This window comes from Cololabis saira, chromosome 12, assembly GCF_033807715.1.
Source record: "Cololabis saira isolate AMF1-May2022 chromosome 12, fColSai1.1, whole genome shotgun sequence".
In the NCBI taxonomy this organism is placed as follows: domain Eukaryota; kingdom Metazoa; phylum Chordata; class Actinopteri; order Beloniformes; family Belonidae; genus Cololabis; species Cololabis saira.
Window position 1 is genome coordinate 5,534,302 of NC_084598.1, and position 24,753 is coordinate 5,559,054.

General features: G+C 40.7%; 1 protein-coding gene across 2 annotated transcripts in view; it reads right to left on the bottom strand.

The window, feature by feature from the left end:
• Nucleotides 1-24,753, bottom strand: part of LOC133456700 (membrane-associated guanylate kinase, WW and PDZ domain-containing protein 1-like) — a 66,566-nt gene that overhangs the window by 20,504 nt on the left and 21,309 nt on the right. For both annotated transcript variants that reach the window (XM_061735241.1, XM_061735242.1), the window contains exons 4-9: nt 24,451-24,567; nt 16,796-16,915; nt 11,420-11,593; nt 7,144-7,324; nt 3,174-3,244; nt 1,174-1,335 (exon numbers count right to left, since the gene is read on the bottom strand). In XM_061735241.1, the coding sequence (XP_061591225.1) occupies nt 1,174-1,335; nt 3,174-3,244; nt 7,144-7,324; nt 11,420-11,593; nt 16,796-16,915; nt 24,451-24,567 (825 nt within the window). The remainder of the gene's footprint in view (nt 1-1,173; nt 1,336-3,173; nt 3,245-7,143; nt 7,325-11,419; nt 11,594-16,795; nt 16,916-24,450; nt 24,568-24,753) is intronic.

The following is a 24,753-nucleotide window of genomic DNA, read 5'->3' on the forward strand; positions in this document are numbered from 1 at the left end:
TGAAAGATATGTACAAATGCAGCTGTGGTTGAAACACAAGAAGTTGGCAAACATTGGCCACGGTTACATGATGTTTTTTAATTCGGAATTAATTATTCTGAATTAAATAATTCCGAATTAAACTATTTTCCCTCGAGTTTACATGGAAATAGTAATTCCGAATTGAGGTTTACATGGAAAACACGTTTGATGGGCTTTCTCCAATTCCTCTTAAGGTCTGGGGTTGGGAAGGTTCTGATTGGATAGGGGGGGGACCGGAAATTACGTCTACCGGAAGAAAAACAAATTTAGCCGCCACAACTTTGAAAAGCTCACAATTTTAAGGTTTCCTGCCATCTGTTCTTTTAATTATTTCCAGGTCCTCCAAGCTATTTATTAATATAAATGGTCTCTGCTCTTGACCAGCGTTTACTGCTGCTGCATCTTGAAACTTTGTTTGGAAAACCAGCCCAGTGTGGAATATAAGCGTCATGGAGACGGACGGGCGAGGGAACGAGCAGAAAGAAAGACCGGAATTAATTTAAAGAGGAATGAGTGTAAACATGATCACGGAATTATTCTATTCAGATTTAAAATCGGAATAAACCAGCTGTCACGACTGGTGTATGATGTGGACCCAAACGCAGGAGAGCAGGAGGCAGGAGTTGCAAAAACCAGGATTTATTCCAGAAAACCAAAAACAAAGCGCTGCTTTGCAGGATCAAAAGAAACTAAACAGGGATCAAAAACTTGAGGAGGAAAAACGTGGCAGGAAACATGGAGGTAGAAACAGTACGGACCGACAGGGAACAAGGGAATGACAAGACCAGATATACACAGGGGATAACGAGACACAGGTGCAGACAATCAGGGCAGATGGAACACAGGTGGGGCAAGACAGAAACTGAAAGCTGGGGGGAATGTCAAACCCTGACACCAGCCACTTACTTCGGAATTAAGTTTAATTCGGAATGTCCATTTTCATTCGGAATTAGGTGTCTACATGGTCATTTTTACTCATTTTAAATCGGATTTAACTTTAATTTTAACTTTAATTCTGAATTAAAGAGGAATTAAACTTCCCATGCACTGATTGTTAGTTCACTGAGTCGAGCTATGCCACGCTGAGGACTTTATATTTATATTATAAATATTTCACCAAGTTTCCCCAGGCTTGTGCATTCTGTGTTTTACCTGTCTTGAGGGCTGAAGGTCCGCTCGCTGTGACGCTGTACACCTGAAGGAACTCTCTGGGCTTGCTTCCCCCAACGATGTTGAAACCAAACCCCCTGGAGCCCTTGATCAGGTGTGCGTGCACGGTGAAGCCCCTGAGCTCCCCAGGGTGCTCTGTGAACCCTGGCAGTCCCCGGAGGAGATCAGGGAAGACAGAGAGACAGATGAGTGAGCAGCGGCGCTTACCTCGGAGGAAATGTCTCCCAGGAGGAGCAGAACACGTCACCACGGAGTAGAAACGAGTGTAAAAAGTCTGGTGAGTTTACACGCAGCACATACGGCACGAGGGTAGGAGAGGGAGCACTAACGCCACAGACCAATTGCCAGATGGCTTTTAACAAAATGCTGCACAAACCAAAGCATATGGTGGAGAGATTGTACTGGAAGCAGAGTCCATGACAGACTAGCAAGTTAAAACTGACAACATAATCCTTTCGCTCGACTGAAGTGAGCTCAGCACGGTCATCTTGGTCTTTTTATTGACTGTTTAATGACACTTTGTGTCATCAAACTTTTAAAATGTGATTACAAATTTAAATTTCCACCCTACGATGACCCTCATGCTGATTGTGTATGGAGTAAGATAACTTCCAAAAAGATGTGTCCATGTTATAACTATTCGTAAGGATAAACATTTGTATGTAAATAAAAAAGTTGTACTCCAAATTCTGCTGTCACGCACATGAGTCTGATAAATTATTAGGGTTTTATGTGAAATTTTACCTTTTACGTCTCATTTATTCATTCACACACGCACTAATATACTTGGGAAACAATTAGGCACCAAATATAATATATTTAATTTTCTCAGATGGCAAAAATAAGAACTTTATTGATCCCACATAGGAGTAATTAATGTTATATCAGCTATAGAGAACAAGGTAGTGCCGAAAAACTATATATATCCCCCCTCACAAAAATAAGAAAAATAGAGAAACATATTTTCTCATCAACAAAACAAATTAAAAAATTTTCAAATAACAAAATAACACATTTTAACCATTTTTGAGACAATAAAAGAACTGAAAAAAATCTACTTGAAAATTTTAAAACATGTTTATGTAAAATATGCTTTGGTTTGCTTTGTTGGTGAGAAAATATATTTTTCTTATTTTTTTGAGGGGGGATAGGCTATATATTGTTTTTCGGCACTACCTTGTTCTCTAATATAACATGAATTAGTACTGTATAATAGTGCATGTGTGAATGAATAAATGAGACGTAAAAGGTCAATTTCTTACCTAATTTCTTACTCACATAAAACAATCCTAACCCTAATAATTTATCAGACTCATGTGTGTGACAGCACAATTTGGGGTACAACTTTTTTATTTACATACAAATGTTTATCCTTACGAATAGTTATAACATGGACACATCTTTTTGGAAGTTATCTTACTCCATAATTTTGATCAACAGGGCTGAGAAACCTTGGAGCTGTCTGCATTCACACGCATTACACAGAAATGCTGGAAACCTTCATTTGCAGAACCTCCGTGCAGATTCCTGAGTTCAAAATGAATACTACACCCCCTTCTGCTGGAGAGGGAGGTGAACTGCACCTCACTGAGGAACGCTGGGATCATGGCAGCAGTGTGATCAGGGCATCCTTCAGGTTTCAGTTCTGACATCAGAGGGTAAATAATCTTATTGTCATTTCGACAACAAATCATGCGGTGGCGGGTCACATGTCCTCCCTGCGACAGCCCTGCCGGCCTGTGCAAGCGGGTCTGGCCCCCCGCCAGCAGCTCAGGGCTTTAGGCCTTAATCACTTACACGTCTCTGTTCGGCGAAAAGCTCATTCTATCTCATTTGACTCTAACAAGCTGGCTGTGTCTGTGACTTCCGTGCACAAACACGGACACATTTGTAGCTCCGTTTAAGCTGTTCAACAGTTAAACGTGCTGCTGTCAGTGTTCTGACGAGTGCTCGCTTGCAGAGAAAGAGACAAAGAGGCTCACATTCAGTCCTGTAGACGGTGTCCCTGCTGGAGGCTCGAGGACTCTGCCAGCTGGTCCTCTTGTGGCTGCGCCTGCGGGACAAGGGGGGGCAGGAGAGCCTTCACAAACACGATGGGACTGGAGACCATGTGGCAGCACAGGAACTCAATGCTCATGTCAAACACAATAGAAACATCTGTCGGGCATATAAATAGATTTATTTATTTAACTTTATTCTGAGCATTTGGAGATTCTCATTTCCTGGGAGAAAGATTAAAAATGCAGATGACCTTTCCCCCACTCATAGATATGTATGCAGATAGATAGATAGATAGATAGATAGATAGATAGATAGATAGATAGATAGATAGATAGATAGATAGATAGATAGATAGATAGATAGATAGATAGATAGATAGATAGATAGATAGATAGATAGATAGATAGATAGATAGATAGATAGATAGATAGATAGATAGATAGATAGATAGATAGATAGATAGATGGATGGACAGATATATATATACAGGACTGTCTCAGAAAATTAGAATATTGCTATTTTCTGTAATGCAATTAAAAAAACGAAAATGTCATCCATTCTGGATTCATTACAAATCAACTGAAATATTGCAAGCCTTTTATTATTTTAATATTGCTGATCATGGCTTACAGCTTAAGGAAACTCAAATATCCTATCTCAAAAAATTAGAATATTCTGGGAATCTTAATCTTAAACTATAAACTATAATCAGCAATATTAAAATAATAAAAGGCTTGCAATATTTCAGTTGATTTGTAATGAATCCAGAATGTATGACATTTTTGTTTTTGTAATTGCATTACAGAAAATTACGACGGAGTATTAGGGCCAAACTAAGACAAAAAGAAAATTGAAATTACGTGAATAAAGTCATAATGTTGCGAGAATGAAGTCGTAATAGAATAAAGTTGTAATATTATGAGAATAAAGTAGTAATATTATGAGAATAAAGTGGTATTTTATGAGAACTCTAACAGGAAGAGCCTCTTCTCCCTGTGTTAAAATGAGGAATATTGAGCATCTTGTGAAGTTATATTTATATATTATATTATATATTACGACTTTATTCTCGTAATATTACGTCTTTATTCTCACAACATTATGACTTTATTCTGGTAATTCTACAACTTTATACTCATATTATTATGACTTTATTTTCGTAATTTCCATTTTTTTTGTCTTGGTTTGGCCCTAATACTCCGTCGTAGAAAATAAAGAACTTTATCACAATATAAGACGGTCCTGTATATATAAAGGGAACACTTAAACCACACAACACACTGTTATGTGTTCCCTTTAGTTTTTTGAGCAATTTTATACTGTGTCTAGGTATAGATACAAATGCTCACCACTGTATACCAGGTGTACTAAAGTGGCTGGTGAGTGTGTCTTAGTGATTATTTAGTCAGCCATCTCACTATTCCATGTTTCTTCATGGGTTTCCAGTTTAGATTTTGTATCTCGTCATGTTTGATGGCGTGTTCATGGACAAACGCACTGACTGACTGTTTTCTCCACTTCCCCCAAACCTTTTTTACGCCTGCACCTTGGAACCTGCTTGTCTATTGCAGTCTTCGATTTTGGAGTATTGAATTGTTCTGGTGTCTTGCAACCAGCGCCGTGATCCATTCCCAAGTAAAAAAGCTGAAAGCTGTAGAGCGGTAACTTAGTTTAGTATACAGGCTAGCCCACTGACTAAAAACAAACAAACTAATTGCTGACAACCAGCTGGGTTCATTTAATTACCCGGTTCCACCATCTCTACAGCTCTTTTGGACATAGATCTAATTGCGGTACACTGCAAAAACTCAAAATCTTACCAGGAATATTTGTCTTATTTCTAGTTAAAATGTCTCATTTTTAGTCAAAAAATCTCATTACACTTAAAACAAGAGTCATTACCAAAAAAATAACATGTTATTTGACAATTTTCACCTGTTTCAAGTAAGTTTTCACTTGAAATAAGTAGAAAAATCTGCCAGTGGGACAAGATTTATCTTCTTATTACAAGCAAAAAAATCTTGTTCCACTGGCAGATTTTTCTTCTTATGTTTCAAGTTTCAAGTGAAAATCTACTTGAAACAGGTGAAAATTGTTGTTTTTTCCAGTGATCAGTCTTGTTTTAAGTGTAATGAGATTTTTTGACTAAAAATGAGACATTTTAACTAGAAATAAGACAAATATTCTTGTTAAGATTTTGAGTTTTTGCAGTGTAAGGAATATTAGATTTTTTTAGGGGGGAGTATTGTCCCGGTCTTCTGTCCCTACTGTTGGAAAGAGTAACTTTGAACTCCTCTCTCGTTTATCTCTTGTGACAATTATCTCTGTACGGCGCCCTGTCACACATCAGCAACAACAACACCAGCTCACAGAGCTGCAGTGGGAATCCCGGTAGAGGCGACTAAGCCAGCCAAGAAAATAAAGAGGGAAGAAAAAATGGTAAGAATGACCAAGAAAGAGAAAGTCTAAGACAGTGACCTAAATATCATCCCTCAGAGTTAAAAAGTTTATTTTATGTTGCTTTAACACAGTGCTTCTCAAAGTGTCGGGCGCGCCCCACTGGTGCGGAAGGAAGACATGACAGGTGGGGCGCGACAAACGGGAGGGAATTTTCAATTTCATGCCTATCTTACTATAAATGCTATTGACAATAAAGATAATTCACTATAAACAAAACACACACACACACACAACTGAAGGGAAATATATATATTTTGTGTCCTGGAAAATGCCCTGAATTCCCAAAACACAGTCTCAGTCTCATATCAGCTCTGCACCTGCTGTTTATTAACAAATGTAACTGTGAGAGAGGCACCCCCTGTGTGGCTTGTTCACACGGGACTGAGTTCACACGGGACTGAGTTCCCATGGGACGCGAGCTACGTGGCGGGAGGCCAAGACTTAGTAAAGTTATAAAGACGGCGACAACCGGAAGTTCGGGCAGAGTCAGCTGTGGGTTTTGTGCACTACGCCCAGCTGGGTTTTTTGGCCACTCTGTCCAGGACTGTTCGGCTCTCCAGTCTTCTGTGTCGAGGTAAGAGTATTATAAGGCCTAGCCCTGTGTAATTGTCAGTGATCTTGCTCTACCATTTGTGGGGGATAACTTGACACATTTATCCTAGCAAAAGAGCAATTGTGTGTGTCTTCTATGCAATGCTTTCTTTTCTTGTGGTAATAAAGGTATTCATATATCATTATAGCAAAAGCGAGTATGTGTGATTCCTTTTGTGCAGCCGACCACTCTCGAGCCTTAATTGATTTTCTCCCAAAACATACACACGCACAAACATAGTAATAATTAATAGCTAAAATTATTAAAAAGCATTAGGAGACCGGAGAAAAATGTACCCTGGAACTAAAGTGCAAAAACAATGATTGACGTCGGACTGTTAATTGCAGCGGGCCAATATTTGCAGCAGTATATCCCATCATCGGACAAAAAGCTTTAAACATCCTTCTTCCCTTTGCTACTTCATATCGCAGAGATATCTGCGAGATAAGCTTTTCAGCTGTTGCTTCTCTAAAAACCAAGTACAGATCCCAGCTCAACATTGAGCCTGATTTGAGAGTGGCAGTTTCCAGCCTGCAACCCAGTTTTGAAAGGATGTGCAGTGCACAACAAGCACACTGCAGCCATTCGTAATGCAGGGAAAGTTCTTGTTTATGTTTTTGGAAATGAAGTTATGATGACACAACTGCACTTTTATTTTTCTCTTTTTGAACTTTGTGTTATTTGTTGTTTTTGATTTTGATTCAGTATCAAATATGACTGATATACTTGGTGCTAGTAATTTCAATACATTTAAAATAATTTACAGTAATTCGTCAAGATTTTTGTTGGGGCGACGGGGGCAAGTGGGGCTTGAAAATCTCCACTTGTTCAAAGTGGGGAATGATGAAAAAAGTTTGAAAACCACTGCTTTAACATATTTGTGACAAAGAGACACTCACTCTATGTAGAGGGGTTCTCCCGGGTCACTGAAGGCCTGCTCCCAGTGATCGGGCATCACACCTCTAATCCGGGCACCACTTCTGTGTCCAATGATCCCGTTCTCTACGACGCGACCATCCTCTCCACTGCTGGATGCCCGGGGTCTGCCGGGGGACCGGTGGCTGACACCCGCAGAGCCTCCTACGACAGTGAAGAAAGGCGGTTAAGAAACTAACTGGAGCCATCGTAATATTCAACAGATGCAGAAAATGAACCTTTTCTTTTGCGATATATTGACCTGCTGCTGACAAATCCATGGGGACTTTGTTAGGCACAAAGACTGGAAGTCAGCATCTCTGCTGTCTCTGTCATCCCTCTGAGGAGGCAGGGCGTGTGACCATGCATGCCATACAACCAACAGAAGACACATAAGCATATTTTTTCCCTTAACTGTCCTTGTAGCTGTCCTTCAGCTTTGAGCACAGCCATGGATCTAAGAGACCTCGGACACGGGGCGCCCTGAGTATCGCTGCACACGCACGACAAGTACGGTCGGCCCATCCACCCACACAGTTACACTTCAGAAGATGACTCAGCAGAGGTCAGGGTGTTGGATGACTCCGCTCAGACTCCATCCTGCATCAATCCTGCATTCGCCCCCTCCAGTCCCGGCTGCCTGCTGCCCTACCTGGCTGTTTGGAGCACGTTTCTAAGTAACTGGATGTCTGCCTGCCTGCATTTCTCTCCTCCCACTCTGCTTGCCTCTCCCTTATCTTCTGCAGCACTCTGGCTCCCTGCCTGCACCCTCCCTAATACTCAGCCTGCTCACCTACAACAACCACCAGCCTGTGTTGCTGCCTCCTCACTTCTAACCAACTACTTTCTGCCAAGAGTACACTTACTCAAATGGTATTTATATTTTAACATGTTAACTTTGTATATAAGGCTAAGTTTGTGTTAAATCATACAGTAATGAGAATTTTATATTGTTCATTAATTTTGCCTTATTTAACTTATTGTGTTGCAGTCTGGGGCAACACATATCCAACTACCGTAATACGAATCCTTTATTTTTACTACAGAAAAGAGCACTTAGAGTTATTTACAATACGCATTACAGAGAACACACCAACAGATTATTTATTGAATCAAGATTACTGAAACTCGATGATTTGGTTAAGTTACAGACACTCACAATCATGTACAGCTAAATGTAAAGCATTACCAGAAAACTTACAAGACATGTTTACTTTCAGTTCAAATAATGAAGATAGTTGAAGAAAATTTTATTTTAAACATCTATTTGTCCGAACAACTTTAAAGCAGATGAGTGTTTCTGTTGTTGGAATTAAGTTATGGAATTCATTACATGATGATTTAAAGGGCTGTATAAACATATTTCAGTTTAAAAAAAAATCTAAAGAGAAAAAAATATCAATGTATGGATGAAATAGTTAAGATTTATAATATATGCGTATGGAGACAGACAATCTATCTTTGATTTTTTTGTTTTCCTTTCTTTGTGATGTTAACTGAGTAATTGTGCAGACCATCTGTTATTATTGTTCAATTTAGTTTTGAGGGAGGGGCAGGTAGAATAAGATTTTCTTCTTCCTGCTCCTTTCTGGTTATGGAATATGCTTTAGTTGATGATTGTGTTGTTGTTATTTTACTTGTTTGTTTTTTTGCTTTTTCTGTTTGCATATTTCCATGATCGGAATAAATAAAAAATGAAATGAAACGAAATATATGTTTGAACCTCCTTGGTTAAATCATCTGATTTGGCAGATATCTAAGTTTAAAATATAGGGTATAGTATAGGGGTACAAAGTGGAAACTGCAATCAACTCTATAAGTTATTATATCTTAACTAAGGTTTTAATGGGACTGCTCTGGTTTGCGTGTTTGGGCAGTTTTAGTAACATGGTGGTGCAACATGGTGAAGAATCTTTAGGTAAAAAAACACAAACAGAAAAAAACCCACATGGGTCCTGATTTTCATGCAACATTTATGATCATATTGCATTTCTAGGAAACGATTACCCCAAATATCACACTCATATTCACTGCAATCAAATTGATGTCCACCCTAAAGATTTTAGCAGATCAGTTGTGCCGACATACAACGTTAATTAGCGTCACATGGCTACAACCTGCATTGATACCTGAAACAAATATGGCTAACATTTCCTCTGTTCATAATATAACTAAGAAATGGTCGTTAACAGAATCAGGGAGGCAGAGTTGAGGCCAAGTTGAAGATCAAAATAAAACTGTTTGCATTACCAAGGAGACATATCAAGTTACATGCTGGTGCAACATGACAACATGAGAAGATCTTAATGAAGATACGCACAAATATGACCTTCAAGTCAGGGAGAGACAATATCTCCTCTGTTGCCACCACAAAATTAAACACCACAAGTGTGCAAGTTAAAACCTAAACAACAGCAGGTTTTGTGTAAAAAGGTCAAGGATATTTGGAGAGAAAAGCTACTACCACAAAAGGTGCAAGGTGAAGACGTTGCCACGGCCCTGTTCCGTGTACGGGCCTCTGCAGAGCAGTACATGAGAGGTGGTGCAAGAGTTTGTTCCACGTTGGAAGAAAAGTTCAGCTGGAAGAAAAGGTTATACAGTAATCTCTCAAATAAAAGCTGGCTCACCGTTAGCCGAGCAGAAAGTGTTTATAAGGTGTGATGCTTGCCAAGGTGGGTCGTGGTAATTGCTTTGTTCTGTGCTATGCTGGATAGGATTGGTATTCTCCCAGCAAGAAGGTTCGTGGGTCAAATCCTAGCTTTTTCTGTGCAGTTTGTATCTTATGTTGCTCTTCTCACTGTTTTCTCTTTTTCTCTCTCTCTCTCTCTCTCTCTCTCTCTCTCTCTGGCTTCTTCCAACAGTCCAAAAACATGCATCTTCAGTTAGTAAGTAGACCGTGAGGTTGGATGATTGGTCAGTTGTTTCCCTACTACATATAAACACATGTTGCAAAGACAATAACCTTCTGAATGCATTTTGCGGATGATACCTTCCTTAAGAATGAATCTTACTAGTACTTAAGTATGGACAGCTTCCTCTAAAGAATGTTCATAATTATTCTCTTATGGATGATCAGCAAGCCCTTTCAGGCCTTCTATCTAAAGCCGAGGACACACCAACCCGACGTCGCCCGCTGTCGGCCGACTTCTGTGTCGCCTCGCGTCGCCTGTGTCGGGCTGGGTCGAGCTCAAAAAGAAGCACTAGACACACCGCAAAGACGACACCCAACGGCAAACTAGCACGTACGTTCTGCGCATGCGTGAGAGGTAATTCCCCTCTATACCAGCGGTATTCACTCAAAAACAAGGGAAGACCGGAAGCTCTGGGAAGCCGTAAAAAAAAAAATAGGCTTCATATTCACACCACATTTCCACACCACTCTCGCTACCACAATGCGTAAGAATAAAGAATCGGCACTGGCGTTGTCAGCCCTCGGCCTTCAGCTTGTGGAAGAAGGAAAGAGCTTTGCATTCTTAGCTTTGCTTTCTTAGCTTTGCTTTCTTAGCTTGGCTTTGCTTTCTTAGCTTTGCTTTCTTAGCTTTGCTTTCTTAGCTTAGCTTTGCTTTCGTCACTTCCATTTCTTCGCTACCTGAACAGCCAATCACAGACAGAGCTGGTTGACCGACGGCCGACGCCGATTCGACATGTCGAATCGGCTGGAAAGCTGCCGACGGGCGGCCGACCTGTGGCAACGTGCGGAACACACCGGGGAAACTATGCCGACAGACGCGCACCGACGCTCACCGACGGCCCGACGGCCGACAGTCGGCTTGGTGTGTCAGGGCCTTAAAACACCAATCACATCTAAAACACCGTATAAAGTTAAGCTTATAGAGAGACAGAAAATTGACATTTTTTCCAGCATTAAGGAAAGGAGGAATTACTTTATTCTAACAATTCTGGTTCCTTGTCATGTAACTTCATCTCCCAGTTTGAATCCTTGACTCTTTGCCAGCTAAGCCTGAAGCAGCATGACCCTCCACTGGAGATGATCCAGCAGTCAATGAGGCCACAGCCCCACTGACAGTAGACAGCATGCTAATCGTGCTTGTCATTGATTAATTAGGGCATCAGAAAGGAAATCTATAGATGGATTTGATGCTGTGCAAGACTCGTCTACTGTCAAACTGCTTTTATAACTTCAAATATCAAAAGCCTTAAAATCATTTTGCCATACAACTTCAAATATTTTGCAACAGTGAATAAGTGATTAGCCCACACCCATAGAATGAATGACCACGCGTTGTTCGTGAGACTTGCCTGACAGACCGGCGACGTCCTCCCTGTTTATGCCATCCCCTGCAGCCTTCTCCAGGTTGCTGAGCGATTTGCTGCGTGTGCGGAAGGTTTTGAGCAGGTTGCGGTGTTCCTGGTAGGTGATGGGGGGGCTCTCTGCGCTGATGTGAACGGGTCGCGGCGTGCCGTAGTAATTCCCTGAGACAGAGATGGGCAGAACGAAGAAAGGAACGTTGCTCAGACGGAATGGAAATAAAAGGAATTTGTCAAAACGTACGATGAGTTAAATGTACTGAGATTTATATTTAGAACAGAAAATGTGATGACACGTGCTGAAATAAATGCAAAACACGTCAATATTGGCAATCAAATCCACCGAGATGCATCTAAAGGCCAGGGACAACATATATTATAGCTTATCACTGTATTTCCAATATGATTTGAATTCCTGAGGCAAATGAAATGCTACATCCAGCTGCACGGCGGGCTTAAGCAATCACGTTCACATATACAGCTTTCTACTTTTGTCCATATGTACATAATGTATCCCCTGAGATCATATACTGCTTCTGTATTAGCCGCCCGCGCCAGCTGCTGAAGAAGAATGAACATTGCCCCCCATCTCCCTCCCATGTGGCCCATGGCGATGCAACTAGGTTGAAGGGAAACATTAGATTAGAGAACTCGAAAGCAAGGTCACCAGCCGTCACCGTTTGCTGTGGTTTCTGCAGGATACGGCGCTCACTTTAACACCGACACTGTTAGCAATGCCTCCTTCAATGTCAGATCTGAGGCAGGTGAGCACGACATTTATTGCCCCACTGAACTCTCATAAATTATGGATGCTAATGTATGGAAGCTTTTTAATCAGAGGAAGCTCTCTGAACCTTCCAGGACGAGGAGGATATGAGCTGAACAACTAAGATGTCTTTAATATACTTTAAAACGGCGCTTTTGAATGGACTTCCTCCCTTTTTACCGGCCGGGTAAACCTGCATGAGGGCACATTAAGCGTAACTTAAGTCTTAACCAGTACTAGAGTTATAAAAAAAAATCAGGAGGGATGGTGGATTTTATCATATGGGGACAGATCATTTGTGCTGATTACAAATAATATAATAATAGCTTTAAATATCCACCGGGCTTACATCAAATACATCAAAACACAACAATAAAAAACAGTTTTCTGAACTGATCAATATGACTCTGTCCTTCACAGGATAAGTAACATGGATCACTGCAAAAACTCAAAATCTTAACAAGAATATTTATCTTATTTCTAGTTAAAATGTCTCATTTTAGTAAAAAAATCTCATTACACTTAAAACAAGACTCATCACTGGAAAAAACAACAATTTTCACCTGTTTCAAGTAGATTTTCACTTGAAATAAGTAGAAAAATCTGCCAGTGGAACAAGATTTTTTTGCTTGTAATGAGAAGATAAATCTTGTCCCACTGGGAGATTTTTCTACTTATTTCAAGTGAAAATTTACTTGAAACAGGTGAAAATTGTCAAATAAGTTATTTTTCTGGTGTTATTTTTCTGGTGATGACTCTAAATGTTGAAATAGCAGTAAAACCACATTCATTGATGAAATGACATAAGGGATGGAAAGGAGGGATGGCAGTGCTTGGTTTTTTTCTGTGCTTCAATCAAATTAGATGAAAGTAGGCTGGAAAGAGTAGAACTATGTCCTGGTAAAAGACAGGATGATGCTCCAGGAAGAGAAAGGAGCAGCTGCCTCTCCAAAACAAATATTCAAAACCAGTCACAGCAGAAATGTGCTTTAAAAATAACACACACATCTGCTTATATTACACCATCTAAAAGCAGGGCATTGCATCTTTATTAACTGCTTATAAACCTTCCTAAATTACCTCTGAATCGTCCGGGTCTGTGTCATGATCCTCTATCACAGTTACACAAAATGAGCACTGGCTTATCTGATTTCAGTTCTGTGGGACTTTAAGGTGCAGACATTAATTGCAATATTTTTCCAGCGGTGTCAAAACTAACTCCACTGAGACAAGTTTCCTTCCACAGACGTAGAAACACAACCAGAATTTAGTCCTAAACCAATAAAACAATTTTCCTCATGGGAAGGTTCATTACGGTCTGGTACAAACTAACTACACCAACATGTTTAACCACAGAAAAACACTACACTTTGTGTGAGCAGAAACAGTTTTTCCTTTTACAGAATTTCTCATTGATGTATGGATACTTGTCCTGTAAAGAGATGGTTAAACCAAACTAATCATCCATTGGCTAACACCACCAAGAGAGTAAAATGTATTAACAGACTTAGGTACACTATAATAATATAATAATATATACTGTTATATGTATATATTCTGACAATTAATTGAGGATTCTTTACTACCATGCTGCTAATGAGTAAATGAGGAAATAGCTTGTTTTTATTCTTTGTTCTTGCTTTTTTCATACTGTACCAATAATGAAATAAGGTTCCGGGATAGATGCAATTTTTGCCCAGGGTATGTGCAATGTCGTTCACTGCTGCTTGGTTTCTCACTCATTTTATTGTGGTATTGAGTCTGATATCTGTTGCTGTCTGTATGTGTTGATTGTATGTGTTTTTATACACTATGCATGTATTTGATGCCTAAAACAAATGTACCTAGTGGACATTAAAATATAACTCATATATATATATATATATATATATATATATATATATATATATGTATATATATATATATATATATATATATATATATATATATATATATATATATATATATATATATATTCCTGGGCATTGCTATCACTCTGCACAGGGCCCTACACTCAGCTCAAGCCTCCTTCTTGCTTGAGGATGCTTGATTAAATGTAACTTAAGAAAATCATATGAATAAGGTCTTAAAAAATTCTCTGTATTCTTTTTTTATAAGATTTTTTTGTGGCTCTAGTGACCCTTTATTGAAGTTGCAGACAGGAAGGGGGTAGAGAGAGAGAATGTTGATGACATGCAACAAAGGCTGGGATTCAAACCTGCGACCGCTGCAGGAGGACTGTAGCCTCAGTATGAGCTGCCTGCTTAACCCACTGTGCCACCGACCCGCCCAAAAATTCTCTGTATTCTAAGATTTAACGAATAATATAAAATAAAGAATCTTAAATATCCTTCTTTTCACCCAGCAGGGCGGGGCTTCCCTGGCCAGACGTAGCACATCCATCTTTGAGTAATACTGTCCTCTAAATATAACCCAAATCTCATCATGGAATGTAAGACAGTCCCCCTGCTTGTTCCTGGCATAGATGACCATTACATGGCCAAACGTCAGCTACTTGCAAGAGCTGGGTGGCCACAAGTAATGCACTACCACTAGATCAATAATTTGCAGCCCTGATTTATAAAGGTTTGGTTATGAGATGAGAGATAAGTCACGGGCATTTTTTACATTTTTTTTTAATTGCACGGTCACGCCTATCAATACGAAATGAAACTGTTTGATTAAAAACTGCTAGATTGCCTTTAATTTGACTGTTGCATGAACTAAAGGGAAGCACTTGGAAGGTTGTGACTCAGCAGCTCGTACACTACTGTGCCGTACAGCGACAGCGACGACAGCCGTTCACTCCCACTGAACGTCATCATGCATTCATGTGCAGTCCTGTGTGAGTCTGCATATGACAGAGAAATGAGAGGTGCTGTATGGATGCGTGTATGGATACTGTACATGTATGGGAAACACACTTGTAAAGGGTTTTGTAGACTATAGCAAAAATGTAAAAGGTGCTATATAAGTGTGAAGAATTTACAATTGGTTTTTGATTTGCCTATAAACATATTTTCCTGCTGTGTTGACACGAGACGTCAACTTCAATAAGCACAAAGTGTAAATTTGAAGCACCTGAAAGACAACAGAATAAAATCCCAGGGAACATCTTTCTTTTTTCACTTGTGTCTCCTATGAGGTTTCTGTATAGCGTCCAGCGTCACTCTATTTTAAATGTTTTGATATTTTTATATTTTATATATTCTTTGTTTGTACATACGATACATGGCTTATTTACCTGCTTTCAATTTATTTTATTATTTTATTCGGTACAACGTCATGCTGCTTAGTTGTTTTTGCAATTGCCCCTCGGAGATAAATAAAGTTTTTTCTGAATCTGAATCTGAATCAGTTACCAGATCAGTGAACATGTTCTCCTATATCCAAATAAAACCAAACTAAAGCACTGCATCCATCCATCACTGATGTTAAAACGCTAATGGGTGTTTCGTGTCGTTACTAAGCAACAGCGTCACCTGGGAAGCTAAAGGTAAAAGAGCTCATTTACACAGCATAAATAATCTCTGTGATAATTGTGTTATTGCTTACGGCGGTTTGAAACTTCAATTGTTAAATTGTTCAGTTGAATCAGTAATCGGAACCTACGTGCAAGCAGTTACATTAACCTGGTCATTCCAAAAGCCTGCACTTTGGCCAGAATTCATTTCAGTTTGCTGCTAGTGATTGGAATCATCTGCAACAAACACTTCAACTTCACACATTCATACCATTCTCCTCCTTCAAAAATACACTCCCAACATTCATCTGTGATCATTGCACATGTTTGTAACTCTTCCGGACCAGCGCTACCACTTTTTACTCATATTTTTATGTGTTGTGTGTTTTTTTTATATATATATATATATATATATATATATATATATATATATATATATATATATATATATATATATATATATATATATATATATATATATTTTATATATATTGTGTGTTTATATATTGTGTTTGATGGTTTGTTTCACGTGTTTGACTTTTTGTGCTGCCTCTTGCCCAGGTCGTCATGTAAATGAGAAACTGTTCTCAATTGACGTACCTGGTTAAATAAAATAAATAAATTGTGTCCATTCGGTGGTGAATATTAATTCTACGGAAGAGTATTAGGGCCAGGCAGGAGAAAAATAAAAATAATACTTTAGAGGAGGAAGATTTTTTTTTCATTATGCACTTCGAGAAAAAGTCGAAATGTTGAGAAAAAAGTCGAAATGTCGAGAATAATGTTGAAGTACAATTTCTAGAAAAAGGTTGAAATGTTGAGAAAAAAGTCAAGATTTCGTGAATAAAGTTGAAATGTTGAGGAAAAAAGGTGAAATTTCGACTTTATTCTTGAAATTGTATTTCCACATTAATTTCGACATTCCCACTTTTTTCTCGAAGTGCACAATAAAAAAAATCTTTGAGAATCTTTGAGAAAAATTTGAGTCAACTAGAAAAATTGAAAATTTTGCCAGTGTGTTCTTATCACACACGCTTGGATAAGGCCACGCCGTGCCATGGTGAACCTCCATCTACAGCAGAACTCAAGATGATCTTGCTGCACTAGAAACGTAAAAACTTCTTCTTCTCAAACTCACCTTTGAACTTGCCGCTCTCAAGCAGCGCCCCGGACTCTTCCAGAGAGAAGAATTCCTCAATGGACACAAAATTGTAGTCCACCCCTGAGATTTCCCCTTCTCTGGGCTGTCTGGTTGTACCTGCGAGAGAAGACGATCTGTCATCAGGATGGAAGAGGCGACATTGACTGCGTTTCCATGCATCAATAACCCTTTTAAAACCCGAATATTGGCAATAACCCGAATTTGCACGGCCATGTAAACACCAATAACCCCTTTGAATAACCAGAATTTGCTCATATTCCGGTTTTTAAAAACCCCAATATGAGCCCTGGGTTACTCCTTTTAAAACCCGAATATTGGGTCATGTAAACACCAAACGGAATATCCCCATCAAAAGGAACAGGAATGTGTTTTCTGCACATGTTCTGTTCACAAGGAATCCTGGTCTTTTGATTCCAGGAAGTTCTTCTAAACACGGAGAAACACAAGACCAGGAGGAGACTAATCACTTCATAAATGTAATGAAGGATATGAACATTTCTGCATTTGTAGACGGTAGAAAGTACCGGGATAGAAGATTTACAAGAAGGTGAGAGAAAAGTTGCACGAAGCAGCATTTGTTTTGATTTTGGATACAGGAAGAAGAAGTGGAAATGACTGTAATTGCGTCATGATGTTCTCTGTGCGTCGCTGGTTTGATCGGGATATCCCGAATGATTAATTAACGCATGTAAACGGAATATTACCAATGTTTCAGTAACCGGAATATTAGTAATAACCCACATTTTGACTGCATGTAAACGTAGTCAATGTAACACCAGCTGTGGCGTCCATGACATAACCAAAGTTCTCCATTAGGGGAGCATCATTCTCAAGATCTGGTTTGTGGTGGGATTTAAGTCTGAATAAAACAGAAATGACATCCGTTTTGTTGTAAAATCCGCCCCAGATCAACAGGGAATCAACCCTTAAAACCAAAATGTGCCCTTTGGCTTGGCGATAACAGGCGTTTACCAAGGGCTCTTTATTATTAACAGATCAATAGGAACCAGATTAAATATTTATGAAGCACTGAGAAAGTTGTTCTCTCGCCACTGTAAAGGTGGAGCACTCAGATGATCAATGGTCTGTCATCATAATTTATTCACATTGACCTTGGCCTGGAAGAAAAGACCGCGAGTCCAAACCAGAGGCAGGAAAAGCCGCCTGCATCATCATAACAAAATCACAGCTTTTGCTTTATTTTAAAGCGGACATCCATTACCACACACCTATACACAGAAATGCAGACACATGGAGGGGAATAAACCACATGACGCTTTAGGCCTGTGTTGAAAAAATCGATTGTCCGATTTTAAATCGATTCTCATATTAATTCCTAAAAATCGATTCATATGTCTAAAGATCGATTTAAAAAAAAAATCATTTCATCATTACATTACAACTTTTGGTACTTTTTTGTTTATGCCCAAAAAAGGAATATTTTGTTGGACATGAGAATAACTGGTGCCATGTTTTTGCCTTTAAATATGTTTAAAGGTATGAAAACATTAAAGTTTTCAGTTATAATTGCATAAATTGTCTATATTTCTTTGCTTTATATACTGTCTTGGGGTTACATTTGCATAAATGTTAAAAACCAAATTCTCATAAATGGGGAAAAAATAAAGGCGAATTCTTTCTTGCTGCCCTGGATCTGTTTGATAATTCTGACCCACATGATGTTTCCTAAAGCAGTTCTATCAGCATTCTGGGAGCTGATTGGTCCTTACAGCATCATTAGCTGCCAATACTTGCTGTTGAATCTCAATATAATACTAGTATTAATATGTTGCAAAACTAGACAGTCATATAATTCATGCAACAGCTGAAAAAACTGTTTTATTAACAGTAACCCAAATCAATATCGGATCGAATCGGATCGGATGGAATCGGATCGTGATAATCGATTCTGAATCTTAAGAATTGGAATCAAATCGATTCTTGATATTTGAATCGATCCCCAGCCCTATGACGCTTCACGTTAAGCTACTGGAGTAATTCTAATTAGCGAACAGGAGTGATGGTGCAGTAAGTGCTTTCTTTCTTTCTCTAGACAAAAAAGAGAGAAGACTAATCTCCGTCCTTCTCCTGGAAGACCACATGTGATGTCTGTGCCTGGGACCGACGGGGGGAAGTCACACCCCGCTACCTCATAAAACCTGTGATTAATGCGGCGCTGTCCTGGGAGAAGCTCTCCCAGCCGCGATGACACATGCAGGACCACACCGAGCGTGCACCCACATACACGCACCAAGACCAAATAACAAATTGGCAAAATGACAAGCTGAGAATTGGCATAGCTGCATCCACCTCGCACAGGCAAACATACAGACACGAGGGAGACGAGAGCAAACACCAGACAACCCCTCAATCCGCCTGACTGCTTCTCTCCGCTGTGCAAAATGTGTTTATTGTTCCAATCAGCTCTGTCTTTCTGCCCTCTGGTTTCATCCCCGCAATAAACCCAGCAGCCAAAGTGCTTCTGCATCCAATTCCTTCCATCAGACCCAGAATCCTCCACGCTCTTGGTGAGTATTTCTGTTTCTTGTGTTACACTGGACATATTGTCCCCTCCAAGTGTCTTTGGAACCTCCTGTTCCTGTTCATTTTTAAGGGCTTTAAAAAAAAAAGAAAAAAAGCCCAATCGTGTCTGGCCAACATGAAAGCTTTACAGCTGCTCCATCAGTAGGGATGGGCGGTGTGGACTAAAACATGTATCACGATCATTTCTGGCATTTATCCCGATAACGATAAAAATGACGATAAAAAAAATACCAATTCAACTCCACCTTTTTAATTATAAATCTATCACCACATTCAGTCTTTGGAGCCAAAACACTGCTCTAAAAGATACTAAATACTACTAAACTACACCAATTAAATTGAATTAATAAAAACCAATTAAATGAGTTACATGTACTGCAAAACTAATGACTCAGATCCTCCATGTTTGTTACACAAACATGTATCAACAGGAATTTATCTTTCTTTCTTTCTTTCAGGCTCATTTCTTTCTTTCTTTCTTTCTTTCTTTCTTTCTTTCTTTCTTTCTTTCTTTCTTTCTTTCTTTCTTTCTTTCTTTCTTTCTTTCTTTCTTTCTTTCTTTCAGGCTCATTTCCTTCCTTCCTTCCTTCCTTCCTTCCTTCCTTCCTTCCTTACTTCCTTCCTTACTTCCTTCCTTCCTTCCTTCCTTCCTTCCTTCCTTCCTTACTTCCTTCCTTCCTTCCTTCCTTCCTTCCATCCTTCCTTCCTTCCTTCCTTCCTTCCTTCCTTCCTTCCTTCCTTCCTTTCTTTCTTTCAGGCTCATTTCCTTCCTTCCTTCCTTCCTTCCTTCCTTCCTTCCTTCCTTCCTTCCTTCCTTCCTTCCTTCCTTCCTTCCTTCCTTCCTTCATTCCTTCTTTCCTTCCTTCCTTCCTTCCTTTCTTTCTTTCAGGCTCATTTCCTTCCTTCCTTCCTTCCTTCCTTCCTTCCTTCCTTCCTTCCTTCCTTCCTTCCTTTCTTTCTTTCAGGCTCATTTCCTTCCTTCCTTCCTTCCTTCCTTCCTTCCTTCCTTCCTTCCTTCCTTCCTTCCTTCCTTCCTTCCTTCCTTTCTTTCTTTCAGGCTCATTTCCTTCCTTCCTTCCTTCCTTCCTTCCTTCCTTCCTTCCTTCCTTCCTTCCTTCCTTCCTTCCTTCCTTCCTTCCTTCCTTTCAGGCTCATTTCCTTCCTTCCTTCCTTCCTTCCTTCCTTCCTTCCTTCCTTCCTTCCTTCCTTCCTTCCTTCCTTCCTTCCTTCCTTCCTTCCTTTCTTTCAGGCTCATTTCCTTCCTTCCTTCCTTCCTTCCTTCCTTCCTTCCTTCCTTCCTTCCTTCCTTCCTTCCTTCCTTCCTTCCTTCCTTCCTTCCTTCCTTCCTTCCTTCCTTTCTTTCTTTCAGGCTCATTTCCTTCCTTCCTTCCTTCCTTCCTTCCTTCCTTCCTTCCTTCCTTCCTTCCTTCCTTCCTTCCTTCCTTCCTTCCTTCCTTCCTTCCTTCCTTCCTTCCTTCCTTCCTTTCAGGCTCATTTCCTTCCTTCCTTCCTTCCTTCCTTCCTTCCTTCCTTCCTTCCTTCCTTCCTTCCTTCCTTCCTTCCTTCCTTCCTTCCTTCCTTCCTTCCTTCCTTTCTTTCAGGCTCATTTCCTTCCTTCCTTCCTTCCTTCCTTCCTTCCTTCCTTCCTTCCTTCCTTCCTTCCTTCCTTCCTTCCTTCCTTCCTTCCTTCCTTCCTTTCTTTCTTTCAGGCTCATTTCCTTCCTTCCTTCCTTCCTTCCTTCCTTCCTTCCTTCCTTCCTTCCTTCCTTCCTTCCTTCCTTCCTTCCTTCCTTCCTTCCTTCCTTCCTTCCTTCCTTCCTTCCTTCCTTCCTTTCAGGCTCATTTCCTTCCTTCCTTCCTTCCTTCCTTCCTTCCTTCCTTCCTTTCTTTCTTTCAGGCTCATTTCCTTCCTTCCTTCCTTCCTTCCTTCCTTCCTTCCTTCCTTCCTTCCTTCCTTCCTTCCTTCCTTCCTTCCTTCCTTCCTTCCGCGTGGATTTAACACAGAACCATAAATCAGCTTTACACAAAAACGTCATCAACGGGAATTTATCATTTTTACCGTGAGATGACAAATTCTTACCGCGGGGAATTTTTTTGACGGTATATCGTGAACGGTAAAATATCACCCATTCCTATCCATCAGTCTTGTCTTTCTTACCAATTTGCACGATTCACCACAGCAGCGTTTGCACCTCTTCTTTTCCAAGTCGTGTTTGCTCCCATGTGCCTGCGCCTCCAATTTGCACAAACACAGGAAGATTGCAAGTCGTGGTGCCTAAAGATCTAAGAACAAGTCTTCTGATGGCATGTGACGGATATGATCCCCCCCCACCCCCCTGGCCCTCAGGACAGGCAGTATCTCTGCAGCTGATATGTGTGAGGCAGGGATTCATTATCAATGCATCCTCCTCCGAGATATATAAATGTGACATTTCTCCAGGGAGACGGGATGGATTATTGACATCTTCTTTTTCTCCGCCTGTCCCTGCAGGCGGCGTGTACTGATCTCCTGGAACACGGTGAGGGAGGGAATGGGAGAGGTAATTACACAGAACTGGGTATCAACACCAGAGAGAGCTGTCTGTCAGGATCACCCTGCACAAATAGCAAACAATGAGTTCGGCGGGCGAACAGACCACAGACAAACCCCTCTGACATGCTGGAGTGAGCATATTAGAATAACTAAATGATGATGCGTCTTATCTCTGACTCATTCTGGAGACAATTAGAAAAGTCTTTTGTGCTGGAGACGGAGACGCAGGCGAGCCTGGAGACAATGACTTTGGCTCTGAATCATTCAAGGGCAACTGCTTAGTGTGATTACCCCAATATTAGATGGGAAAGTTGAAGAGGGTTAATGTGAGATTTACAAATCCTGTGTTCAGACCAAAAAGTACTAATTAAGAGGCAAGAGGAGGTGATTTATGAAATGTAATAAGATAAAGCCGGCCCGTGAAGAGGGGCCAAGCATCTACCTGCTCCCGGGCCAAACACTCAGCATCCTGTCTGCTTCAATATTAGCACACAAGTCCATTAGGCTGCATTCATCCCCTCCTCTACTTTGGCGCTGATAGACATCTGCTTTTAATTTAATCCCCCCCCCCCCCAGCCCCCCCCCCTATAGCCCATTGATGCTGTATCCCACATCTACTTAATTCTGTCAGTCATTTCCATTTTTATGCGCTGCCCTCCTGACCGAGCCTTTGTAATGTCACTGCCAACTTTAATATCAAGGAATATTATGTCATCAAAAAGATTTGAGGATTAAAACAGTCTCTAAATAGCGCAGAAGTACAAAGTGACATTTTTACATAAAGAAAACAGCTCGGCTCGTCATAGACTCTCTGCTTCCCGGCAATAAAAACTATTTCTAAAAACTACAACTTGGGCTGAGAAATCATAATATTAGGCAATTCACAGTTGGAATAATGCAATAATGCAACAAGAGCTGTGATAAGGAGTTGGCAAAAAAAGAGAGCAGGAAGAACATACTTATGGTCCTGAAGGGGGCCACAATGAGCCACTGATGAAAACTCCTCAGCTTTAAGTTCCTGTTAGACACAGCTGCCTCGTTGAGGAGAAACAGGAAAGAGATGCTGCTATAGTCGAGGATGAGGAGGAGCGCTGCTGTCAGAGCTGGCTGGAGACCGGGCTGGCATGCCTGCACTGCTATCAGCAAGAGAACAACAGCATCTTACTGTGTCATCTTCTGGAGATCAGGGGATTACAACCCCGGGGGATGAGCCGGCCTTGTTGGTACTCTTACTAAATTAAAGCACCCGGAGAGGAGAGTATGAAAGTTTGGCAACAGTACAAAGAGAGAGAGAGAGAGAGCGGGGCTGCAGGGTGTGATATGTCCCAATCACTTATCAATAAATACAATCAGTGCACCATTTCCTCAGAGCAATCTCAAAATCCTTTGCTCCATCCCGTTCTGATTAGGAAATAGCTGAAAGCACCGATGTTAATTTGGGCCACTCAGTCTCCGAGCGGCCAAGCCTGCAGACTGTGCGTCTAAGGGATGAAAAAGCTGGAGACGGCTGAAGTTTTTGCGATTATACTTTGACGTGACGTCCTGCGAGAGGCAGCTTTCACTCTTGTGCACCCTCTTGTGAGCTTTGATTTGTTCTTTGTTCGGTCAGCGAGTGTGTTGTGCGGCGTAGTAGCAGCCGGTGCCATGTGACCTACTTCCTGGACTAAAGGAGGGATTAGCAACAACTCCACACTCCCACGACAAGGTTACGACTACACACTCACACGCACGCACACACACACACACAGAAGTGGTTGGTTGCGTGACCTCCAGGACGAGAAGAATAAGAACATTTGCAAGAAAACCGGAAAGAAGAAATACACAGGTGTGGTTTGAGAGCGCTCAGCTGCTACTCCTCTAAAAGCTGCGTCCAGTGACGTCACGGCGGAGGGGATTAAAGCAGCAACAGATGTACGGCCACTAGCTGCCTTTGGCTGCCACTGTGCTGTGCTGGCTTTTATTCATAATGACCAAAACAAAACTGCTTGTGCAAAAAAACCTGTTACACACAACTCCCAGTTTTACTACCAGTGCACCGAACCCCAAACACCGGGCGGGTGCTCGGGGGCGTGGCCTAAAGCAGCACATGGCCTCCCGCGAGCAGCAACGTGCCCTGACTTATGCTCCAAAGGGGATTACACCTTCTCTCACCATATTTTCTGTCGCTCTCTACAATTTGATCAAAGGAGTTTTAGTCTTGTAATCAACCTTGGCAAGTCTATTTGATTAGTTAATTCAGTTACCCGGTGCAAGCAACACAGTAGACACTGGGATGTGTGAAGAACAGTTCTGCAGGCTTAAATGTTAATTAACACCACGATATTCACATGACAGCAACAGGAGGTAAGTTGTCACAGAATTAATGAGCCCGGTAATGAACCAAAGAAGTATGCTCGGGTAAATGATGGTGACAAGAAACTATATTTCACTTGAAAAAATAAAATAGTGTACATGACCTCAGTAGCGTTGTCCGTGAAAACAGCAGCAGGTGGTTAAAAAAAAATACACGGATAAAAGATAACAAGAGATATATTAATACCAAATAAAGACTTACACGGTACGGCTCGGAGGTAGAGGTTCTCTCTGATGACCTGCTGAAGTTGGCTGTCCACTGAGCCGGGTGTGAAGCACTTACTCAGATATAACCTGAGATCCTTGCACAACGTGGAGCCTGAGGGGAGGGCAGAAGAAACAAGCGTGGCGCGGAGAGGAAGAAGCAGAAAAAAGAGAAAGAAGCAACGACACAAACAGAAGCTCAGAAGGTGTTGATGTATATTCAGACGTGTCTGAAATGATAATCTTTACCAAAGCTTGTGTGCTTGCTTTAACACATCTTAGGGTTTCACGTTCACACCTA